Source organism: Zonotrichia leucophrys, chromosome 5, assembly GCF_028769735.1.
Source record: "Zonotrichia leucophrys gambelii isolate GWCS_2022_RI chromosome 5, RI_Zleu_2.0, whole genome shotgun sequence".
NCBI lineage: Eukaryota > Metazoa > Chordata > Aves > Passeriformes > Passerellidae > Zonotrichia > Zonotrichia leucophrys.
The window spans coordinates 59,690,763-59,712,178 of record NC_088175.1 but is presented as its reverse complement, the minus strand read 5'-3'; the positions used below and the strand labels follow the sequence as shown (position 1 = coordinate 59,712,178).

Below are 21,416 nucleotides of genomic sequence, written 5' to 3'. Positions count from 1 at the left end.
AGGAAGGGATGGATTGGGGAAGGGATGGATCAGGCAGAGGATGGATCAGGAAAGGGATGAATCAGGAATGGGATGGATTGGGAAGGGGATGGACTGGGGAAGGGATGAATCAGGAATGGGATGGATTGGGAAGGGGATCGGGAAGGGAATGGATTGGGAAAGGGGATGGATTGGGCAGGGGATGGATCAGGAAAGGGGGGAAAGGGATCAGGAAGGGGATAGATCAGGAAAGAGATGGATTGGGAAAGGGGAGCAGGAAAAGGATGGAGCAGGAAAGGGATGGATTGGGCAGGGGATGGATCAGGAAAGAGATGGATCGGGAAAGGAATGTATTGGAAAGGGATCAGGAAGGGGATGAATTGGGAAGGGGATGGATCGAGAAGGGGATGGATCGAGAAGGGGATGGATTGGGAAGAGGATCAGGAAAGGGGATGGATCCTGACCAATGCTGCCTCACCTGGCAGCTCCCTCAGCAAGGTGTCACACACCCATCAGCCTGACGGAGCTAAAACCACCGGGATTACACCCTGAGCCACGGAGATCTCGGGAATGTTTTTGGCTTTTATTGCTCCTCACGCAGGGATTTCATCGAGCGGCTCTGGAGTCGTGGCAGCGCCACTCAGCAGATCCTGCAGCATCCCAAAAACTTGGGGAATTCTGGAGACAGGGACATGTGCTGTCCTAAGGGGGCACATGGGGTGACATTCCTGCTCCTGGGAACACACAGAGGGGAAAGGGAAGGGAAGGGAAGGGAAGGGAAGGGAAGGGAAGGGAAGGGAAGGGAAGGGAAGGGAAGGGAAGGGAAGGGAAGGGAAGGAAAGGGAAGGAAAGGGAAGGAAAGGGAAGGGAAGGGAAGGGAAGGGAAGGGAAGGGAAGGGAAGGGAAGGGAAGGGAAGGGAAGGGAAGGGAAGGGAAGGGAAGGGAAGGGAAGGAAAGGAAAGGAAAGGAAAGGAAAGGAAAGGAAAGGAAAGGAAAGGAAAGGAAAGGAAAGGAAAGGAAAGGAAAGGAAAGGAAAGGAAAGGAAAGGAAAGGAAAGGAAAGGAAAGGAAAGGAAAGGAAAGGAAAGGAAAGGAAAGGAAAGGAAAGGAAAGGAAAGGAAAGGAAAGGAAAGGAAAGGAAAAAGGGAGGGGAAAGGAAAAAGGAGGAAAGGAGATAGGAAACAGGAGAAGGAAGGAATCTGTCTAAGACCACACTTCAAATACTTCCCAATTCTTGACAAGAGGATGAGAAAAAGAGGAAGAGGGAGAAATGGCTACTTGTCCTTGGAGAACCATTTATCCCAGAAATCTTTACTCTGAACACATCTTTTCCTCAATTCTTGATACATCTACATGCTAAAGAATTTAAAGAAAAATTCAGAGAGAATCTTCCTGAGGAATCAGCAGTCACACAAAACAGAGGGGAAAAGGGCATTGAGGTCCAGGCTCAGCAAAACAAAGACTCTGGAAGGAAAAGCACAGCTGAGAAATATATTATCATTAATAGTGACTTTGCATTGATGCTGTCTCATTTTACACTTTTAAACTCCTTGATAGAGTTGTAATTAAATTTAGAAAAAACCTTTTAGACACAAAGATTTCTCTGGTGCTTTTCCCCCTCTGATGTTCACAGGGATTTCAGAACCTGCCTCACTTCAAGCACATCCCTCACACATCAGCCACATCCACCCCAACCCCTCCTGCCCAGCTTCCTCCTGGTTTTTGGGAACCCACCTGGGGCAGGCAGAATTCCAAGGACCTAAAATTGTCATTTTGGATCCGCCTTGCAGTGAAGGGGAATTTCTGTAAGGAATGAAAAATGGAACTGAAATTGGTGGCTGGGAAGTTTCAAGCAGGGAAAAGTGAGGGAAAAGGGGAGGTTCAGGCAGAAATTCTTCTGGAAAGTCACTGGATTCATCAATTAGGGAGTTTGCAAGGTAAAGAGAAGCTGGACCAGGAGTGGGGAATCGCCATGGAATAAACTCAGGGAAAGGCCAAAGGTGACGTTGTCCAGGTCAAACCAAGAACAAGACACCTGCAGGAGAGACAACTCCCCCTTCTTAAAGCAAAGAAACCTTAAAATTGAGATTGTATTTGGTGTTGTAAACCAGTGCTAAACCCTGAAATGGCTCCTTCCCCATCAGCATGATCACAACTGAAACCCCTGATTTCCAACCCAACCTTTGGCATTAGGACAAACACCAACAGCCAACAATTCCCAGACATTTCTCTCCTATCTGGCCATTCCCAACCATTTTAATATCTAAAAATATTTTAGTTTGACCTAAACCAGTGCTAAACCCTGAAATCTCTCCTTCCCCACCAATTATCATCACAACTGAAATCCCTGATTTCCAACCCAACCTTGGGCAATCTGGCAAACACCAACAGCCAACAATTCCCAGACATTTCTCTCCTATCTGGCCATTCCCAACCATTTTAATATCTAAAAATATTTTAGTTTGACCTAAACCAGTGCTAAACCCTGAAATCTCTCCTTCCCCATCAAGCATGATCACAACTGAAACCCCTGATTTCCAACCCAACCTTTGGCATTAGGGCAAACACCAACAGCCAGCAATTCCCAGACATTTCTCTCCTATCTGGCCATTCCCAACCATTTTAATATCTAAAAATATTTCAGTTTGACCTAAACCAGTGCTAAACCCTGAAATGGCTCCTTCCCCATCAATCATCATCACAACTGAAATCCCTGATTTCCAACCCAACCTTTGGCATTGGGGCAAACACCAACAGCCAACAATTCCCAGACATTTCTCTCCTATCAGGCCATTCCCAACCATTTTAATATCTAAAAATATTTCAGTTTGACCTAAACCAGTGCTAAACCCTGAAATGGCTCCTTCCCCATCAATCATCATCACAACTGAAACCCCTGATTTCCAACCCAACCTTGTGCAATCTGGCAAACACCAACAGCCAACAATTCCCAGACATTTCATTCCTATCAGGCCATTCCCAACCATTTTAATATCTAAAAATATTTCAGTTTGACCTAAACTAGTGCTAAACCCTGAAATGGCTCCTTCCCCATCAAGCATGATCACAACTGAAACCCCTGATTTCCAACCCAACCTTTGGCATTAGGGCAAACACCAACAGCCAACAATTCCCAGACATTTCATTCCTATCAGGCCATTCCCAACCATTTTAATATCTAAATATATTATAAATATTCCAAATAAATATAATATAAATATTCCAACCATTTTAATATCTAAAAATATTTCAGTTTGACCTAAACCAGTGCTAAACACTGAAATCTCTCCTTCCCCATCAAGCATGATCACAACTGAAACCCCTGATTTCCAACCCAACCTTGGGCAATCTGGCAAACACCAACAGCCAACAATTCCCAGACATTTCTCTCCTATCTGGCCATTCCCAACCATTTTAATATCTAAATATATTATAAATATTCCAAATAAATATAATATAAATATTCCAACCATTTTAATATCTAAAAATATTTCAGTTTGACCTAAACCAGTGCTAAACCCTGAAATGGTTCCTTCCCCATCAATCATCATCACAACTGAAATCCCTGATTTCCAACCCAACCTTTGGCATTAGGGCAAACACCAACAGCCAACAATTCCCAGACATTTCTCTCCTATCTGGCCATTCCCAACCATTTTAATATCTAAAAATATTTCAGTTTGACCTAAACCAGTGCTAAACCCTGAAATCTCTCCTTCCCCATCAAGCATGATCACAACTGAAATCCCTGATTTCCAACCCAACCTTTGGCATTAGGGCAAACCATTGGAACCATCCATCAAAGTGAGGTATCCAATCAGCCCTGACTAAAAATCACTCAGTGCAGCTTTACTTTGAATTGTTATTCACACTTGACTTTTCAAAAAAACATTTTCATAGCTTCAGAGTTACAATTTTTTAATCCATGGAAGCAGCTGTTTTATGACTAAGCAGCAAAAACCTGAGCAATAAAAAATAAAAAGACACAAACACAAGAATCCACAGCTGGTGGTTATTTTTTACTTGAAGACTCTCTGAAAAAACAAAATTATCGTTACATTATTGTCATGAATTCTTTCTGGAATGAAACAGGCCTGGTCCAGGTGATATGGAAAGGGCAGTCTGGTTTTTACAAAACTGATATTCAGGAAACATCAAAACACACAAAGGGCAGGCTCTTACACTCAGGTTACACCACTCAGCCTCAGTAAACATCTTTGGAATAGAGATTTTTTTAAAACAACAACAACAAAAAAATCAATCAAGGAACTTAAATATTCACAGGACAAAACCATAATATTGTGAAAAATGTGAAGGGTGAGATGAGCAGGGATAATCCAAGCAGGAGCTGCACAGCTGGGAACAGTCACCCCCACCAGGCAGGTTTGGGGTTTGGTTCTGTGCATAAAGCAGAGAAAAGAAAATAAATTCCTGCTGGAAATCCTTGTTCAAGCAGGAGCCCACAAGCCCAGCACAACAAAGGAAAGGTTGGGTGTTCTTGAAAATGAAAAGTTAGCAGGGTGTCCTCTCTATATTGCACCAAGTTTGGTTGTAAGTGAAAAATTAAAAACTTCTGCACTTAGAAAAGCTACATTTAAATAGATCCCAAGTGGAGGGAGCAGAGTTCAGCTTTTAAAACAACTCAACTCTTTTTCCTACATTTCTGTCTCCTCCCAAACTGCAAAACCACCACTGATCCAAGGCAGTGCTGCTCCTTCTCCTCAGTATTTATTTATTTATTTATTGCTTTATTTAGGAGTGACAAAGGCTCAGAGATGGGAACTTTTAGAGAATTTAAGGCAACTCCACAAAACCAACACCTTAAGGGCAATTCTGGCACACAGTGGTTTTCATACCAACACCAGGAGAGGTTTTAGCTTTAAAAAAGGACAGATTTTAGTCAAAAAAAACCCCTTTTAAATATCAGTTTATCTTTCTAACACACAGCACTGAAGTCAAGTCATTCCAGAGCACCAATGTAGAGAAAAGAAACAAAAAAAGGGGGAAGAAGTCAGATGAACAATTAAAAAAACTAAATAACTACAAATAAAAACACTAAAAACCCTAAATAACTACAAATAAAAGCTAAAAACCCATAAAGCTAAACAAACAAAAAAAAATCAGATATAGGCTTGTCAAAAAAAATCTAAATGTGCTCAGTATTAGGCTCATCCTTCCCTTGCAAAAACTTTGGAATTGAATCAAAAGAATATGGAAAACTCTAAAACACTGGTCCAATGGGCATGTGCATTCTTTTTATTTCTATACAGAGTGAAAACAAACACCATACAGACAAAAGTAAACTAAATTTTTTTTTTAAGAAAAAAATCAGGTTTAATGTTCCAAAATGATTTTGTGAAAACAGGAGAAAAACAAAAAAAGAAATAGAAAGGAGTTATTTTAAACTACAGCCTGCATGGATTTGCAGCAAGATCTGAGTAAGAAATGATGGATTAAAAACAAGCAGAGCCCTGCTGGCATCCAGGAGGAGGAATGGAGAGGATTTGCACAGGGAAACCTGTGTGTAAACTATTGCCACGTGGGGTCACAGGGACAGACAACACCTCAAGGTGCTGCCTGTCCCTTGTTCCTAGAGAAAATCTGCTTTGCCAAGAAGCTCAGAGAGTTTTCTACAGCTTTTTCTGGAAGGGATGGATGCAAGCAGCAGGTTTCTGGTCAGCCAGAGGATCCCACTGCAGGAGTGCTTGTGCTAAGTTGCATTTTGTAAGGAAAAAGGTTGGGGGGGTTTGGAGCACTCGTTGTCATAGCAAAAAGCAGGTTTTGTCACATAAAAAGCCTCAACTAAAGGAATTTTAGCTCCATAACTAAAGGAACTTTTTCCCTCAGCATTCCTTCAGGGCACAGCTGGAGAGGTTTATACTGACAAGCAGTATAAGAGCAGGGAATCCTTTTGGGAGGTTTAAGCAACAACCAGGTGAGTGCATTTTCCTTGCTAATGCTCCCTAATGCAGGAATGACTCTGGTTTCCATTCTCTTCCAAATAATCCCTAGGGAACAAATCATCCCAGAAGCCACAGCAATTACTCCTTGGCACTTCTCTGCACACAGGCAGGAGAAGTTCCAGCCATTTGCAACAGCAACTTTTCCTTTGGGATACCTGATGCTTTTTTTTTATTTTTTATTATTATTATTATTTCCTCCGAATTCATGAAATGCAGCAACATTACCAAGCCAGGAGTCATTTGTTCTGTTCAAGCTGGAGGATTTGTCATTGCTCTCCCTTTGAGTGGCTGACTCAGACACCAATGGTGGTGCAAGGGCAGCTAAGATTTCTGCAGAGGAGCAGCCCTGGGCGCGGGGCGCTGCCGGACACCGCTCGGGGATGAGTCTCTCTTGCTCCCCTCCTTCCCCTCTGTCTCCTCATCTGAGACATCTCCCTCATCTCCTCCTTGCTCTTCATACCTGCTCTTCAGCACATGAGCTGACTCTGGACCTTGTTTCCCTCAAGGAGAAAGGAAAAACACACAATAAATGCCATTCCCAAGTCAAATCCATTTTTTAACACCATGGGCGACACTGAGAGCTCCACTCAATCTTCTCTCCCTGCCCATGTGGAATTTCATGTCTTGCAGGTATGAAAATGCTCTCAAAATTTTTTTTATCCCTAAAACCAGTTTTAAAAATACCCCAGCTTTACTAAAATTTACTAATTATTTAATCCCAACCCACTATAAACCCTAAGGGTGAGGCATCAATCCCAAATGCAAAGTTCTACACTCCACTCCGGGTGTCACATCCTGCAGACACCAGGATTTCTTTAATATTTTCTAGAAATAAAATTTACCAAACAGCTTCAGTGAATCAGAAGTTTGCTGTGGGCTTACTTGGCTGAGGCTGGAGCTGTGGTGCTCTGTGCTTTTTGGAGGGACAGATGCAGTCTGCCAGGAACACCATCAGCTGAAACCAAAGAAACCCAAGGTGAAATCCCAAACCTTCTGCACACTGCCATCGTTTAGGATGGGAAATTTCCAGATCAAGTCTAAGCATTTACCCTCAGCTGGATCCCATCCAGCTTCCCCTTGGGTTATGGGGGCTCCATCCTGTCCCCATGCCTGTGTTCCAGCTCAGGGTACCCCAAAACCCACCCCAAAACTGAGGTGGAGGCAGCACCAGTGGCACCAAGTCACCACCAGCCCCAAGGGCAGCACTTACAAGTCCCAGGACCATCCCTAAGAACAGAGTTGCCAATCCAAAAACAGCATAGGAGCCCCAGACTGGTATTCCAAGATTTTCTGTTAAATAGCCATGGCCATGCTGGAATAAAAGAGAATCATTTCAGGAAGAGCTGGATTTCAAATTGAGGAGGAAATGAAGTGGGGATGTGAGCAAATACCCTGATCCACATGGACAGCTTGAACAAGGCTGACATGCTGCTCATCCTGAAACAAAGCACAGAAAATGAACTGAGAACACTTAAAATCTTAAAAAGAGAACACTTTAAAATCTTTAAAACAGTGAGAGCACCTTAAAATGTTAAAAAGAGAATCTGAGAACAATTTAAAATCTTTAAAACACTGAGAACACCTTAAAATCTTAGAAAGAGAACACTGAGAACAATTTAAAATCTTTAAAACACAAATTTTCCCCCAGCTCCTGTAAGAATGTCACCTTCCCTTTCCTGCCTGGATAATTCCTTTGCCTGCCCCTCTGCCATAATTTCAGCCTCAATCTTGTGTGAAATAACCTCAGGTCGTACATGGACAGCTGTAAATTCCCAGATTTCTTTAACTTGGATCTGCTGAATCCAAGTTAAAGTTAATCCAAGTGAATTTCAAGTCCCTTTTCTATTCTGTCTGGATCAATGCTCTGTGAGAAGCCAACTGGAACTCCAGTGCTATTAAGAAAGAAGCACCAATAGGTTTTATTAAAACAAAAAAAAATAGCTATTAAAAAAAAATCAGGTTTTAAGAGCTGAGAGAGCCTCAGACACTTAAGTTTGGTGTCTGAGTACAGATAATAATAAGAAAACTTGTTAATGCTGAGTTAATACCCAGTTTCACACATTAAAAAACACAAGAGTTTGTAAGAGAAACTCCCTGACAGCCAGGAATTCCTTTCATACATCACACCCAAATTTGTTTTGACAGTTTGAACCCATTCCCCTTCTTCCTGTCAGTTTCTGATGGAGAATCCCTCTTTTTTGGGATTTCCTTGGGATTTCCTCCAGACAGTGGAAGAATTTTCCCAGGATTTAGCTGGGCAAAACCATCTCAGTGCCACAGAAACCAAGGGTCAGCAAGGTCCTACAAGAGTTCAGGAAACTTCTTCAAGCTTTAAAGGAAACCTTGCTGGGGACATCTCTGTTATGGTGACAATGCTCAGGTCACTGCTATGGTGACACTGCTCAGGTCACCCTGCTATGGTGACACTGCTCAGGTCACTGCTATGGTGACAGTGCTCAGGTCACTGCTTTGGTGACAATGCTCAGGTCACCCTGCTATGGTGACAGTGCTCAGGTCACCCTGCTATGGTGACAATGCTCAGGTCACCCTGCTATGGTGACAATGCTCAGGTCACCCTGCTATGGTGACAGTGCTCAGGTCACCCTGCTATGGTGACAATACACCTCTGTTATGGTGACAATGCTCAGGTCACTGCTATGATGACACTGCTCAGGTCACCCTGCTATGGTGACAATGCTCAGGTCACCCTGCTATGGTGACAGTGCTCAGGTCACTGCTATGGTGACAATGCTCAGGTCACCCTGCTATGGTGACACTGCTCAGGTTCCTCTGTTATGGTGACACTGCTCAGGTCACCTCTGTTATGGTGACAGAGCTCAGGTCACCCTGCTATGGTGACAATGCTCAGGTCACTGCTATGGTGACAATGCTCAGGTCACCCTGCTATGGTGACAGTGCTCAGGTCACCCCTGCTATGGTGACACTGCTCAGGTCACTGCTATGGTGACAGTGCTCAGGTCACCCTGCTATGGTGACAGTGCTCAGGTCACTGCTATGGTGACAGTGCTCAGGTCACCCCTATGGTGACAGTGCTCAGGTCACCCTGCTATGGTGACAATGCTCAGGTCACCCCTGCTATGGTGACAGTGCTCAGGTCACTGCTATGGTGACAATGCTCAGGTCACCCCTGCTATGGTGACACTGCTCAGGACACCTCTGTTATGGTGACACTGCTCAGGTCACTGCTATGGTGACACTGCTCAGGTCACCCCTGCTATGGTGACACTGCTCAGGTCACCCTGCTATGGTGACAATGCTCAGGTCACCCCTGCTATGGTGACACTGCTCAGGTCACTGCTATGGTGACAGTGCTCAGGTCACCCTGTTATGGTGACAGTGCTCAGGTCACCTCTGCTATGGTGACACTGCTCAGGTCACCCTGTTATGGTGACAGTGCTCAGGTCACCCTGCTATGGTGACAGTGCTCAGGTCACCCCTGCTATGGTGACACTGCTCAGGTCACCTCTGTTATGGTGACAATGCTCAGGTCACTGCTATGGTGACAATGCTCAGGTCACCCTGCTATGGTGACAATGCTCAGGTCACCCCTGCTATGGTGACAATGCTCAGGTCACTGCTATGGTGACACTGCTCAGGTCACCCTGCTATGGTGACACTGCTCAGGTCACTGCTATGGTGACAATGCTCAGGTCACCCCTGCTATGGTGACACTGCTCAGGTCACCTCTGTTATGGTGACAGAGCTCAGGTCACTGCTTTGGTGACAATACACCTCTGTTATGGTGACAGTGCTCAGGTCACCCTGCTATGGTGACACTGCTCAGGTCACTGCTATGGTGACACTGCTCAGGTCACTGCTATGGTGACAATGCTCAGGTCACCCTGCTATGGTGACAGTGCTCAGGTCACCCCTGTTATGGTGACAATGCTCAGGTCACTGCTTTGGTGACAATGCTCAGGTCACCCCTGTTATGGTGACAGTGCTCAGGTCACCCTGCTATGGTGACACTGCTCAGGTCTCCTCTGTTATGGTGACACTGCTCAGGTCACCCTGCTATGGTGACACTGCTCAGGTCACCCTGCTATGGTGACACTGCTCAGGTCACTGCTATGGTGACACTGCTCAGGTCACCCTGCTATGGTGACACTGCTCAGGTCACCCTGCTATGGTGACAATGCTCAGGTCACTGCTATGGTGACAATGCTCAGGTCACCCTGCTATGGTGACAATGCTCAGGTCACTGCTTTGGTGACAGTGCTCAGGTCACCCCTGCTATGGTGACAATGCTCAGGTCACTGCTATGGTGACAGTGCTCAGGTCACCTCTGTTATGGTGACACTGCTCAGGTCACTGCTATGGTGACAATGCTCAGGTCACCTCTGTTATGGTGACAGTGCTCAGGTCACTGCTTTGGTGACACTGCTCAGGTCACTGCTTTGGTGACAGTGCTCAGGTCACCCTGCTATGGTGACAATGCTCAGGTCACTGCTATGGTGACAATGCTCAGGTCACCCCTGCTATGGTGACAGTGCTCAGGTCACTGCTATGGTGACACTGCTCAGGACACCTCAGCTATGGTGACAATGCTCAGGTCACTGCTATGGTGACAGTGTTCAGGTCACCCCTGCTATGGTGACAATGCTCAGGTCACCCTGCTATGGTGACAGTGCTCAGGTCACTGCTATGGTGACAGTGCTCAGGTCACCCTGCTATGGTGACAATGCTCAGGTCACCCCTGCTATGGTGACACTGCTCAGGTCACCCTGCTATGGTGACAGTGCTCAGGTCACCCTGCTATGGTGACAATGCTCAGGTCACCCTGCTATGGTGACAATGCTCAGGTCACCCCTATGGTGACAGTGCTCAGGTCACCCTGCTATGGTGACAATGCTCAGGTCACCCCTATGGTGACAGTGCTCAGGTCACTGCTATGGTGACAATGCTCAGGTCACTGCTATGATGACAGTGCTCAGGACACCTCTGTTATGGTGACACTGCTCAGGTCACCCTGCTATGGTGACCACCCTGCCACAGCTGAGGCAGAATTGGGACACCCACCCAGACATTCCCACAGCTCCTGCCCACACAGAGCTGGGAGCAGGGAGCAGGACACAGCTCAGCACATCTGATAATAAATTCCTACAAAAAACAACCCAAAACTTACAGGAAAGAGGAAGGCCCGAACCAGGAGGACACTGGTTCAATGGATTTCCACTCCTTATCATTGATGAAGTTAATGAAGGCAGCTTTATTCCTGGCTCCCTGGTATCTCCTGAACTCTCCATCTTTGCAGCTGTAAAACAACACCACCACCACCAAAATCCTTTATTTGATATGATCCAAGCACCAAGTGCAGCATCCAACAAACCCCCTCCCATCTCCTTGTCTATTTTTTACACATTCACTTTTTCAGTGTTAATTCTTTTTAGCTGATATTGCCTCTAAAAAATATTTTCCAAACACCTGGACTAACTCCAAGTTATTTCCAGAACACCTTGGCTAGCTTTAGGCTGTGATTCCATAAAAAAAAAAAAATAATAAAGATAATGATCTTCCTAAAGCCCTTGCCACACACCTGCACTGAAGATCAACCTACAGAGAAAGGATTGCAAAACAGAAACACCCATGAAAAGGCAGAATAAATAAGGCCTGAAGGGAAAGGAAAAGAAATCATCTGGCAGCACAAGGTCACAGTGGGTGAGAAGGTGAATGTGCCAGTGAAAAGCAGCTCCTATTCTTAAAGAGCATAATAAATCTCATTTATTTGCCCCCCAAAACAGAGAAAAAAATGCCCACTGTCACCCCAAAAACCCCTGTAGCCCTGCATACTTACTGATAGATGGTAGGGAGGGCTGTGATGATAAATCGTCCACTTAATCCTGTAAGAAAAGTTGTTTTGAGAGTATTTTGAGTATTTTTATGGAAAAAAAGAGGCAAGGAATGCTGAAACACCCCAAAATACAACAGCAGGCCTAGGTATCAACCTTTCCATGCAATCTACCACAACTTTGTGCATGTCAAAGCAGCACACATTTAAAAAACGATCCGTGAACAAAGAGCAAAATGGGGAAAATGAGATATCCAGGGATAACAGCTCCATTGGGCTCTTTTGGCTGCAGCTCTTCAGAGGGAGAGGCTCTCCTTTGCAAACAGGATCTGCAGCCTCCAGAAACCCTGAGGAAAATAACCCACGTGAGGCAAGCTTCAAAAGTAAAGCTGCTCTGGAGAAAGAGATCAGCATGGGGAAGGGCAGGCTTACAAATCCCACAGGGACAGGAGAGCTCCAGGAGAGGTTCGCGAGAGGTTCACGAGAGTTTCAGGAAGTTTCAGGACAGGGAGAGCAGATTGTTTGCACTTCCTTCTACCAGCCAAAGGAGGGACTGGAATAGCAAGGCTGAAACTTTGTTTTTTGCTTTAAAAGTACAGCCAAAAATCTCCTTGAAATCGTGCTCTGGAGAAAACCTCTCATTCTTTTTACGCATTATAGTCTATGCATTTTATTTATTCTGTTCATTCAATTATATTTATTTGATCTACTATCTGACAGTCTCGTTCCTGTGTGAAAGCTGGCCCAGGGTGCCCAGAGCAGCTGTCCCTGGATCCCTGAAGTGCCCCAGGCCAGGCTGGACAGGGTTTGGTTTGGTGGAAGGTGCGGTAGGGTTGGAATGAGATGATCTTCAAGGTCCTCCCAAGCAAAACATTTTCTGGTTCCCATTAAGCAAGATCAGGGCGTTGAGTCACGCAGCTAGAGATGAGTAAAACACTTTTATTACCCCTGTTAATTCTGCCCGCCTCCCACAAGCACACATGGGAGATGAGCACCCCCAAACCCCTCAGCCGCCCAGATCCCGGCGGGGTTCGGGAGCCCTGCCCAGCCCCTCTCACCCGGCTGCTCGGTCACATCCACTTTGGCCACGTTCACGCCCAGGTCCTCTCCCCACTCGGCGAACTTCTCCCACTCGGGCTGCAGGCTCTCGCAGGCGGGGCACCAGGGCGCGTAGCTGCGGGAGCGGCACAGCGCGGTCACCCCACACGGACCCCACAAACCCCACACGGACCCTCACACCGCCCCGGCACCCCGCTCCCCACTCACAACTCCACCATCCACTCGTCCTGCAGCAGCTCCCGCCACATGCCGTCCGACAGCACCTTCACGGGGCTCGGCCTGCCCCGGGCGGCGGCGGCCAGCGCCAGGCAGAGCAGAGCGCAGAGTGGAGCCCTCAGCGCGGCCCCGGCCCGGCCCGGCGCCGCCATCTTGGGCCGCCCCCCCCCTTCCGCCTTCCCCGGCGCGTCACGGCCGGGCCCGCCCTGAGGGGAACGGGGAGGCGGCACCGGGAACCGGGAGGGAATGGAGGGATGGGAGTCCGGGAATGGTGGGGAGTGGGAGGGATTGGAATCGGAAGGGATTGCAGTCCTGGAATGGTGGGGATTGGAGTCGGAAGGGATTGGAATCCTGGAGTTGTTGGGATTGGAAGGGATTGGAATGGATTGGAGTCCTGGAATGACCGGGAATGAAATTAATTGGAGTCCTGGAATGATCGGGACTGGAATCCTGCAATGGTTGGGATTGGAATGGATTGGAGTCCTGGAATGGTCGGGATCGGGAGGGATTGGAATTGGAAAGGATTGCAGTCCTAGAATGATTGGGACTGGAAGGGATTGGAATCATGGAGTGGAAGGGATTTGAATGGATTGAAATCCTGGAATGGTCCTGATTTGGAAGGGATTGGAATCCTGGAGTGGTCAGAATTGGAAGGGATTGCAGTTGGAAAGTATTGCAATCCTGGAATGGAACACATTGGAATCCTGGAATGGTTGGGATTGGAAGGGATTACAATCCTGGAAGAGATTGGAGTCGGAAGGAATTGCAGTCCTGGAATGGTCAGGATTGGAAGGGATTAGAATTGGAATGGATTGGAATCCTGGAATGGTTAGGAGTGGAAGGGATTGGAATCTGAAGGGATTGCAATCCTGGAATGGTTGGGATTGGAAGGGATTGAAATCCTGAAATGATTGGGATTGGAATCGGAAGGGATTGCAATCCTGGAATGGTGGTGATTGGAAGGGATTGGAATTGATTGGAATCCTAGGATGGTTGGGATTGGAAGGGATTGGAATGGATTGGAATTCTGGAAGGGTTGGGATTGGAAGAGATTGGAAGGGATTGGAGTCCTGGAAGGGTTGGGATTGGAAGGGATTGGAATGGATTGGAATTCTGGAAGGGTTGGGATTGGAATGGATTGGAGTCCTGGAATGGTGGGGATTGGAATGGATTGGAGTCCTGGAATGGTCAGGATTGGAATGGATTGGAGTCCTGGAAGGGTTGGGATTGGAAGGGATTGGAAGGGATTGCAGTTCTGGAATGGTTAGGATTGGAATGGATTGGAGTCCTGGAATGGTCGGGATTGGAAGGGATTGGAATCCCAGTTTGTCCCGCCCTCTGCCATGGCAGGCACAGCTCGAGCCAGGTGCTGTGAGGAATGGATTGGAGTCCTGGAAAGCCTTCTGATGCATCCTTTCTTCAGTATAGTTTAGTATAGCATTCTTCAATATAATATCATAAAATAATAAATCAGTCTTCTGAGCACATGGAGTCAAATTGTCATCTCTGCCCTCGTCCTGGGGACCCTCACAACCACCACACCTGAGTGCTTAATTCTCAGGGAGAAGGTCAATGTTAAAAAACAGACAAATCCCACATCAGCTCACTCCTGTCCCTCACCACCTGGAGCATTTCCAGGGAAGGAACCTCTTTTTCCATATGCACATACTTTTTTAACACAATTTTTTCCCCAGCTCCTGTGGTAATGTCACCTTCTCTTTCCTGCCTAGATAATTTCTTTGCCTGTCCTTTTGCCATAATTTCATATCTCACATTTCAGAGCCTTGCCAGCCATTGAGAGGTGCAGGAAAAAAAAAAAAAAGAATAAATCAGCATTTGGTTGGTTGTTTTTTTTTTTTTAATTTTATCTTATTTGAGCAACTTTTCTATAGTACAACGTGTATGTTCCTGTCTGTAGGAGAACAGGCATTATCAAGGACTTGTTATTCATTGATTCAGCACTCGGGAATAAATCACTGCTTGCAGCACTCTGCTGACTGCTGTTTTAGGCATAATTGAATTTTTGAAATTTGTTATTGATAATCCATGAATATTCCATTCTGCATCAGCAATCAGGTGAAATGCAAAGTGCTGGCTCTGCGTAACAATTGGACTCAATGATCCTGAAGGTCCTTTCCAACCTGAACACTTCTGTGAATTCTGTGATTATCCCTGATAATTTGAGATACGTGTTGTGTAACCATGTGTAAATAACTTTACCACTGTGAATAAAAAGATTTCTTCAAAGGCACACCGAGCTCCCTATGGGAACAGCTTGAAAAACCCTGAAAATTATGGCTTCATACCTCCCCTGCCTGGTTCCAGGAATTATTTTAAGTGTAATGACTGCTCTGAATTACTTTTATCTCAGTTATTAATATGACATTGACATTGCCTTGTTTCTTTGTGAAGTTTTGAGAACAAGAAAGCCTCAGCCTTATCTTGGAGGCATCTCCCTGCAGCCTGCTCCCCTCAGCCCTCCCAAGCTGACAGGAGAAATATTTGCCTCATCTTTCAAGGTTCATGGCAGGATAAAGAGAGGTAATTGCCAAGTGACCTCAAGAAAGAAACACATCTTTCATTATTTTATTATTTTCCATGTTCTTTTTCAGTGCTGCCACACAGAGGCACAGTTGAGGCTGCTTCTAAAGGGAAAGAGTGAAAGAAGAAAATTCTTTTTGGTTCGGAATTACCTGGATTTTCTGCTGGGGATACCTCATCACCTTTCAAGGCTTTTTCTTTATCTAAGAATTCATTGTTTATATTTTTTTCCTAAGGTAAAGGGGATTTTCTGGTCAGTTTAAAACTTCCCACCAACACACAACCACAAATTGATCAAGGCTGGGGTTACAAAAGCACCACCACCAAACCAAAATTTAAAAGTCTTTCACTTTCATGAAAATAATTGTCCATTTAGAGTGAGCACTAGTGGTGCACAGGAAGAGACACAAGCCCAGATAATTGTTTGACAGAGGGAAAATCATGAAAAACTTAACCTGGTGTCCCTACCCAGGACAAGGTGGATTTTGAGTGTTTCCAACCCAAAACATTCTGGGATATTTTGGGATATATTCTCCTGTCCACAGAGCTCCTGGGGTTTGATACAGGATGAAGGATGATGAAATGACAGAGGCCTGTGTCATCAAGAAATCATCTTTTCTTGGTGATGTCTGTGCCTCATAAAATCAGATGCTGCAGGTAGGAATGGGAATGGAAGGACTCAGCTCCCTTTGGGCTGAAAATAAAAATAAAAAATACTCAAACACTCAAATGCCTCAATGTTGTCCCCAAAGCTAAAGCCACAGAGATGAACAAATCCTACAAACTCCATTCTCTAAGTGCTCAAAACCACTTAAAAAAATGGCACACAAATTGACTCACCGGGTTCCTTTTTTGCAGAATGTTAATTCATTTATATTTTAAATCAGAACAAATTGAAGCAGTTCTATTTTTCCTTATTTTATCTTTTTTTTTCCTCTCTATTTTTTAAGGATGATGAAATGAGAGAGGCCTGTGTCATCAAGAAATCAGCTTTCCTTGGTGATGTCTGCCTCATAAATTCAGATGCTTCAGGTAGGAATGGGAATGGAAAGACTCAGCTCCCTTTGGGCTTTGCTTTCTTTTGAGCTGAAAATAAAAATAAAAATACTTGAACCTCAAATGTTGTCCCCAAAGCTAAAGCCACAGAGATGAACAAATCCTACAAACTCCATTCTCTAAGTGCTCAAAACCACTTAAAAAAATTGCACACAAATTGACTCACCAGGTTCCTTTTTTGCAGAATGTTAATTCATTTATATTTTAAATCAGAACAAATTGAAGCAGTTCTATTTTTCCTTATTTTATGGGTTTTTTTCTCTCTATTTTTAAGGATGATGAAATGAGAGAGGCCTGTGTCATCAAGAAATCAGCTTTCCTTGGTGATGTCTGCCTCATAAATTCAGATAAATTCAAATTTTTTTGTGAATTTATCTGAATTTATCTGAATTTTAAATTTCAATTTTTTTTCAGATAAATTCAAATTCAAATTTTTTAATTTAGCATTAAAAAAAAATAAAGGTCAAGACGTAATTATCGCTCTGTGGCTCAGGATTTCATTACAGGAATTCCATATATTAATTTTTTTTTCCTACAGAAAAATCCTGTATTTCACAGGAAAGAATTCATCCTGGACTGAAACTCCCAGAGGTGCCAGTGACTTCTCAGGAGCCACATTGGGCTTGGTGAATGTGGAAAGGATTAACAGAATCCTCTCTTCCTGCTTGGAAAAAACCCCTCTGGAAATCACATTCCCATCCAACAAGCCCATTCCTCCTGCTCCACAGCACCTGAGCTGCCCCAGCCAAGCTTCACAGGGTGTTCAAGAATTCAAGGTTTTGGGAGCAGAGCAATCACTTTGCTGTTTCCTACTTTGGAAGACCTCAGAATTATTCTCACAGTCCTCTCTGAGCTAAGAAACCCCAGTAACTGCTGATTATTCAGTAATTAAGAGTCTCTCTGGGGTCGTAATTGTGAGTGTGGCCTCTCCCCGTTGCTGTGTGCAGCAGTTTCCTCAATGCCCAAACAAATTCTCTCCTTCCCATTTGATTGGATTACAAAATTGCTTTAAACTCCGAGGAGATGATGAGGAAAAGTGTGGCTCTGCACAGGAGTTACCATGGGAACTGAAGTAGGGAGAGATCTTTGTAAACCACAAGTCAAGCAGATTGTGTTTCAGACAATTAATATTGTCTTGTTCATTAGCTTTAACTCTTCTGTGCTCTGCTCCAAAGTAGATTTTATCTCTTTTTTTGTGTCAAAGAGGTTCTGCTCCCCTGAGGATTCATCCCTCATTTGTGGAGAGCCTGGTTTAAGCATGGCTTAAAGAAAGAGGCCATGAAGGTATTCAGCTGAGGGAAATATAGAAGTCTGCTGTAAAGCAGCCTTTCCCAGGCTTGACCTTGTAAATAATTAAGGTTCTCAGCCACCTTTTATATAAACAACAAGATTCTCAGACCGTTCTGTCCTTGGCTGCTACTGGGAACAGACGGCCGGTCTGGGAATAGATATGAAGGTTTTGAGAACTTTTCATATCATGGTGGGAACACTGATCTTGGTTTCAGTAAACTAACTTCAGGTATTGTAAACAAAAGGAGGAGCTGAAGTTTTCTCTACAGCCTATCAGGAGCTCAGATTTTGCAATATGCATGAAGTGAATTAACACTGTTATAAAAAGTGCCTGATTGATGAATAAAGTGGAGTCAGATGCTAAATCAACAAAGGTGGTCGCTCCCTCACTTCAACACTCATTCTCCTGCAAGGCCACCTTGCATCCCTGGTTAGCTTCAGCTTCCCCTTCTGCTTTGGTTTTGGGGCTGGGGACATCTCTGGGGACATCCAGTGGGATTTGGTTTGGGATTGGGATGTAAATGTGGGGAGAAGTGTCAAGGCTCCCATCCTGTCACTGCAACCAGGACTGAGCATCTCCCACTGCTTCTCCTGCATGAACCCCTCTGCTCTCTTTTCTAACACCTTGGACTCCTCAAATCTTCTTTTCTTCTAATTCCATGGTTGGCACTTTAGGGAGGAGCAGCTGAGAACTGCCCCAGTCCCAGTAGCTGTCCCTTGCTCTGCTCTTTTTCCAAACCTCATTTTCCTCCTCTCAGCCCCCATCCCATCTCCTGCCTTCTCTCCCCCCTGCCCTCTCCCAGCATCCTGCCATCCTCTGACTCTCCCCTCACAGCACATTTTTAAGGTATCACACCTTAAAAATAATAATTATTTTTTATAATTATTAAAAATAAATTAATGTCCTTATTTTCCTTCAGCCCCCTGCCTGACTCTGTGAACAGGAGGAATTTCCCTCCCAAGGGAATTCAACATTCATGTGTTTAAAAAGCAAACTCCTCCTCCCCTGTGTGCTGCTGACCTCCTTCCTTGTCCTGGATGTGGAATTACTCATTTTCCCAGGGGCTGATCCATCACTTTGTTGTTTCAGCTCTTCACAAACAATATTTGTGTCCCACCAGAGGCAAAAGCTGAGTTTAGGCAAAACTTCTTCATTTTCCAGCTGCTGCTCTGATCACAGGGTCTCAATCCCCCTTTTTCCACCATCCCACCTGCAGCCACAGTCCATCACCTGGGAAAAGGCAAGAGCCAAACCACCAAATTTCCAGTTTCTAATAAAAATCAAGGAAGAGTGGGACAACCTCAGAGAACCCCTGGGGAGAATTAGCATTGCATGAGGCAAACCTCCTCCTTCCCCCAGCGCCAGTCTGCAACTGCTGAACTGATTTTGGCAGAAACCTTCCAGAATATTTGTTCTGGAATCTATCAGTGGGCAAGGTTTCAGCTCCGGGAGATGAGAAGAGGCTGGAAGCAGAGGCTTGCGGTGGGAAATGAAATGTTGGGCAGCCAGAAATGGAGGTGTTGGCATTTCCTCTGCAGATTTTGCTGCAAAATATGAACAAACCAGAGAGTGCAGAGTTAAAAACACAGGCTAAGGAGAGCCAGAGGAAAATGACCACTTTCCTGCCCTCCAAATCCTTCCTTGTCCAGATGTCAATCCCTTCTGACCTGCTGGTTTTCCATCCCTTTGCACCAGCGTGAAGGTTGCTCCTGGTTCTGGGAGACAGCAGATGTTGTGCTGATTGAAGCCCATTTTGCTGTGTTTTAGTGACAAAAAAACCCCTAAATTAAAACTGTTTTAATATCATTTCCCCCTCTATGTCTTTGGCCACCCTGAGGCCAGCACAGGAATCTGCCTCAGGGTGGCCAAAGACATGGAGGGGGAAATTATATTAAAGCAGTTTCCTTGTAAAATGCCACTGTCTGGGAAGGTATTTTTTTGTGCTGATTTAGGAGCTCCAGAGGAGCTGATTTAGGGGAGCTGATTTTTGTGCTGATTTAGAACCATTCAAGCACAGGCCTTGTTCAGACAAGACCAAAACCAGGCCATGTTTAACTCCACACTCCATAAAAACATTCCACTCAGGTCCAGTTTCCATCCTTAGAAATCCACGAGGCAGGGGAGATGTCAGCACACCTCACATTTCCCTGCCACCATGGAAAAGGAAGCCTGGGCAGCCTGAGAAGCTGGAAAAAGGACCAGAAATTGTTTATTGTGGCCAGTGCTCTGTGTGGATGCATCCCCAGGCGTCTGCAGGCCTGTCCCACCCTTGTGAGGCAACAAAGATCAACCTGTGAGTTCCCTGCACTCCCTGAGGCTGGAGGGGATTTTCTGGGAAGCTGGGAAGGAAATGATGTTGTTTTTGAAGCCAAAAATAATTCTTTAGATGACTTAATCTGTAGCAGGCCCTTCACTGTATCAGCTAATGCTGATGAGAGGCAGGTCATGACCTTCTGGAAGATTCTGTTGGATTATTGGATCAGATTAAATTAGATTATCTTCCTGGATATTGAGGTCACAAGGGGACAGAGGGATGGGCTGGTTTTCCACATATCCCCAGGCATCCCAGTGCCCTTCATGGGGAATCACCTCACTCCTCCTTTTCTTTACATCCCTATTGTTATGAATTAGAAGCTTGACTAGGCCAATATTCAAGCAGCAATCAATTTATTAATTAATAATGCAAAGTTTGAGCAATACAGCGCTGGGTACAGTGGGGGAAGTTTTCCCTCCAACTGCACACCCATAGTCATGGCTTACAGGTATTTATTTATAGGGGTACTCATCAGCTTTCTCAGCAGTTTCTATTCCAATTTTTACTCATCAGCAGTTTCTATTCCCAATTTTTACATCACAATTCTATACACTGTTGTGATTTAGTTTTTCTCAGGATGTATCCCAAAAGGAGCATCCCCAGATGGTGGTGGTTTGGTTTCTGAAAGAAGGAAGGAGTATCCCATCTGGTGAAATCCAGCTCTCCAGATGTGTGTCCACCTTTTAATTGCAAGGACTATAAATCTCATAACAGTGATGTCCAGCTTCCCTTGGTCGAAACCATAAACCCTTGAGGTGATGTTCATCTTCCTTTCTCAAGCTGCTTTTCACTGCTTCAATAAGGCATGAGATAAACATATTTCCTTTATATATATTCCAAACCTATAGTTTCAAGGATACAAGCAATATTCTAAAATTATACTTCAAGAGGTTATTATTGCAGAACTCTTTAAGGACTAACTACAAGCAAAAAGCAACATCCTTAATGCTTTAATTGCAATGCTCCTAAATCAACGAAGGTTAATTGCAAACAAAGGACAGGTTCAAAGGCCTTCTTCCATGCTTTACTTTCTTCATTTATTATTAGAATTTGCAACTGTCCCACTGTTGGTCTCCACACATATCACAATCACAAATACACACATTGCCTGTTTGTACCTGACACGAAACACAGCTTTGTATTTCACGCTATTCCACTTTCTTCTGTCAGGGAATTGATGCCAACCTCT

General features: G+C 44.8%; 1 protein-coding gene across 1 annotated transcript; it reads right to left on the bottom strand.

The window, feature by feature from the left end:
- Positions 1–5,212: 5,212 nt before the first annotated feature.
- Positions 5,213–13,241, bottom strand: TMX1 (thioredoxin related transmembrane protein 1). Its single transcript, XM_064715962.1, has 8 exons — positions 13,017–13,241; positions 12,809–12,924; positions 11,757–11,802; positions 11,088–11,216; positions 7,333–7,378; positions 7,152–7,253; positions 6,824–6,896; positions 5,213–6,441 (listed from the first exon to the last, which is right to left on the bottom strand). The coding sequence occupies exons 1-8, from the start codon at positions 13,175–13,177 to the stop codon at positions 6,263–6,265; spliced, it is 852 nt and encodes a 283-aa protein (XP_064572032.1). The 5' UTR covers positions 13,178–13,241; the 3' UTR covers positions 5,213–6,262.
- Positions 13,242–21,416: the final 8,175 nt, after the last annotated feature.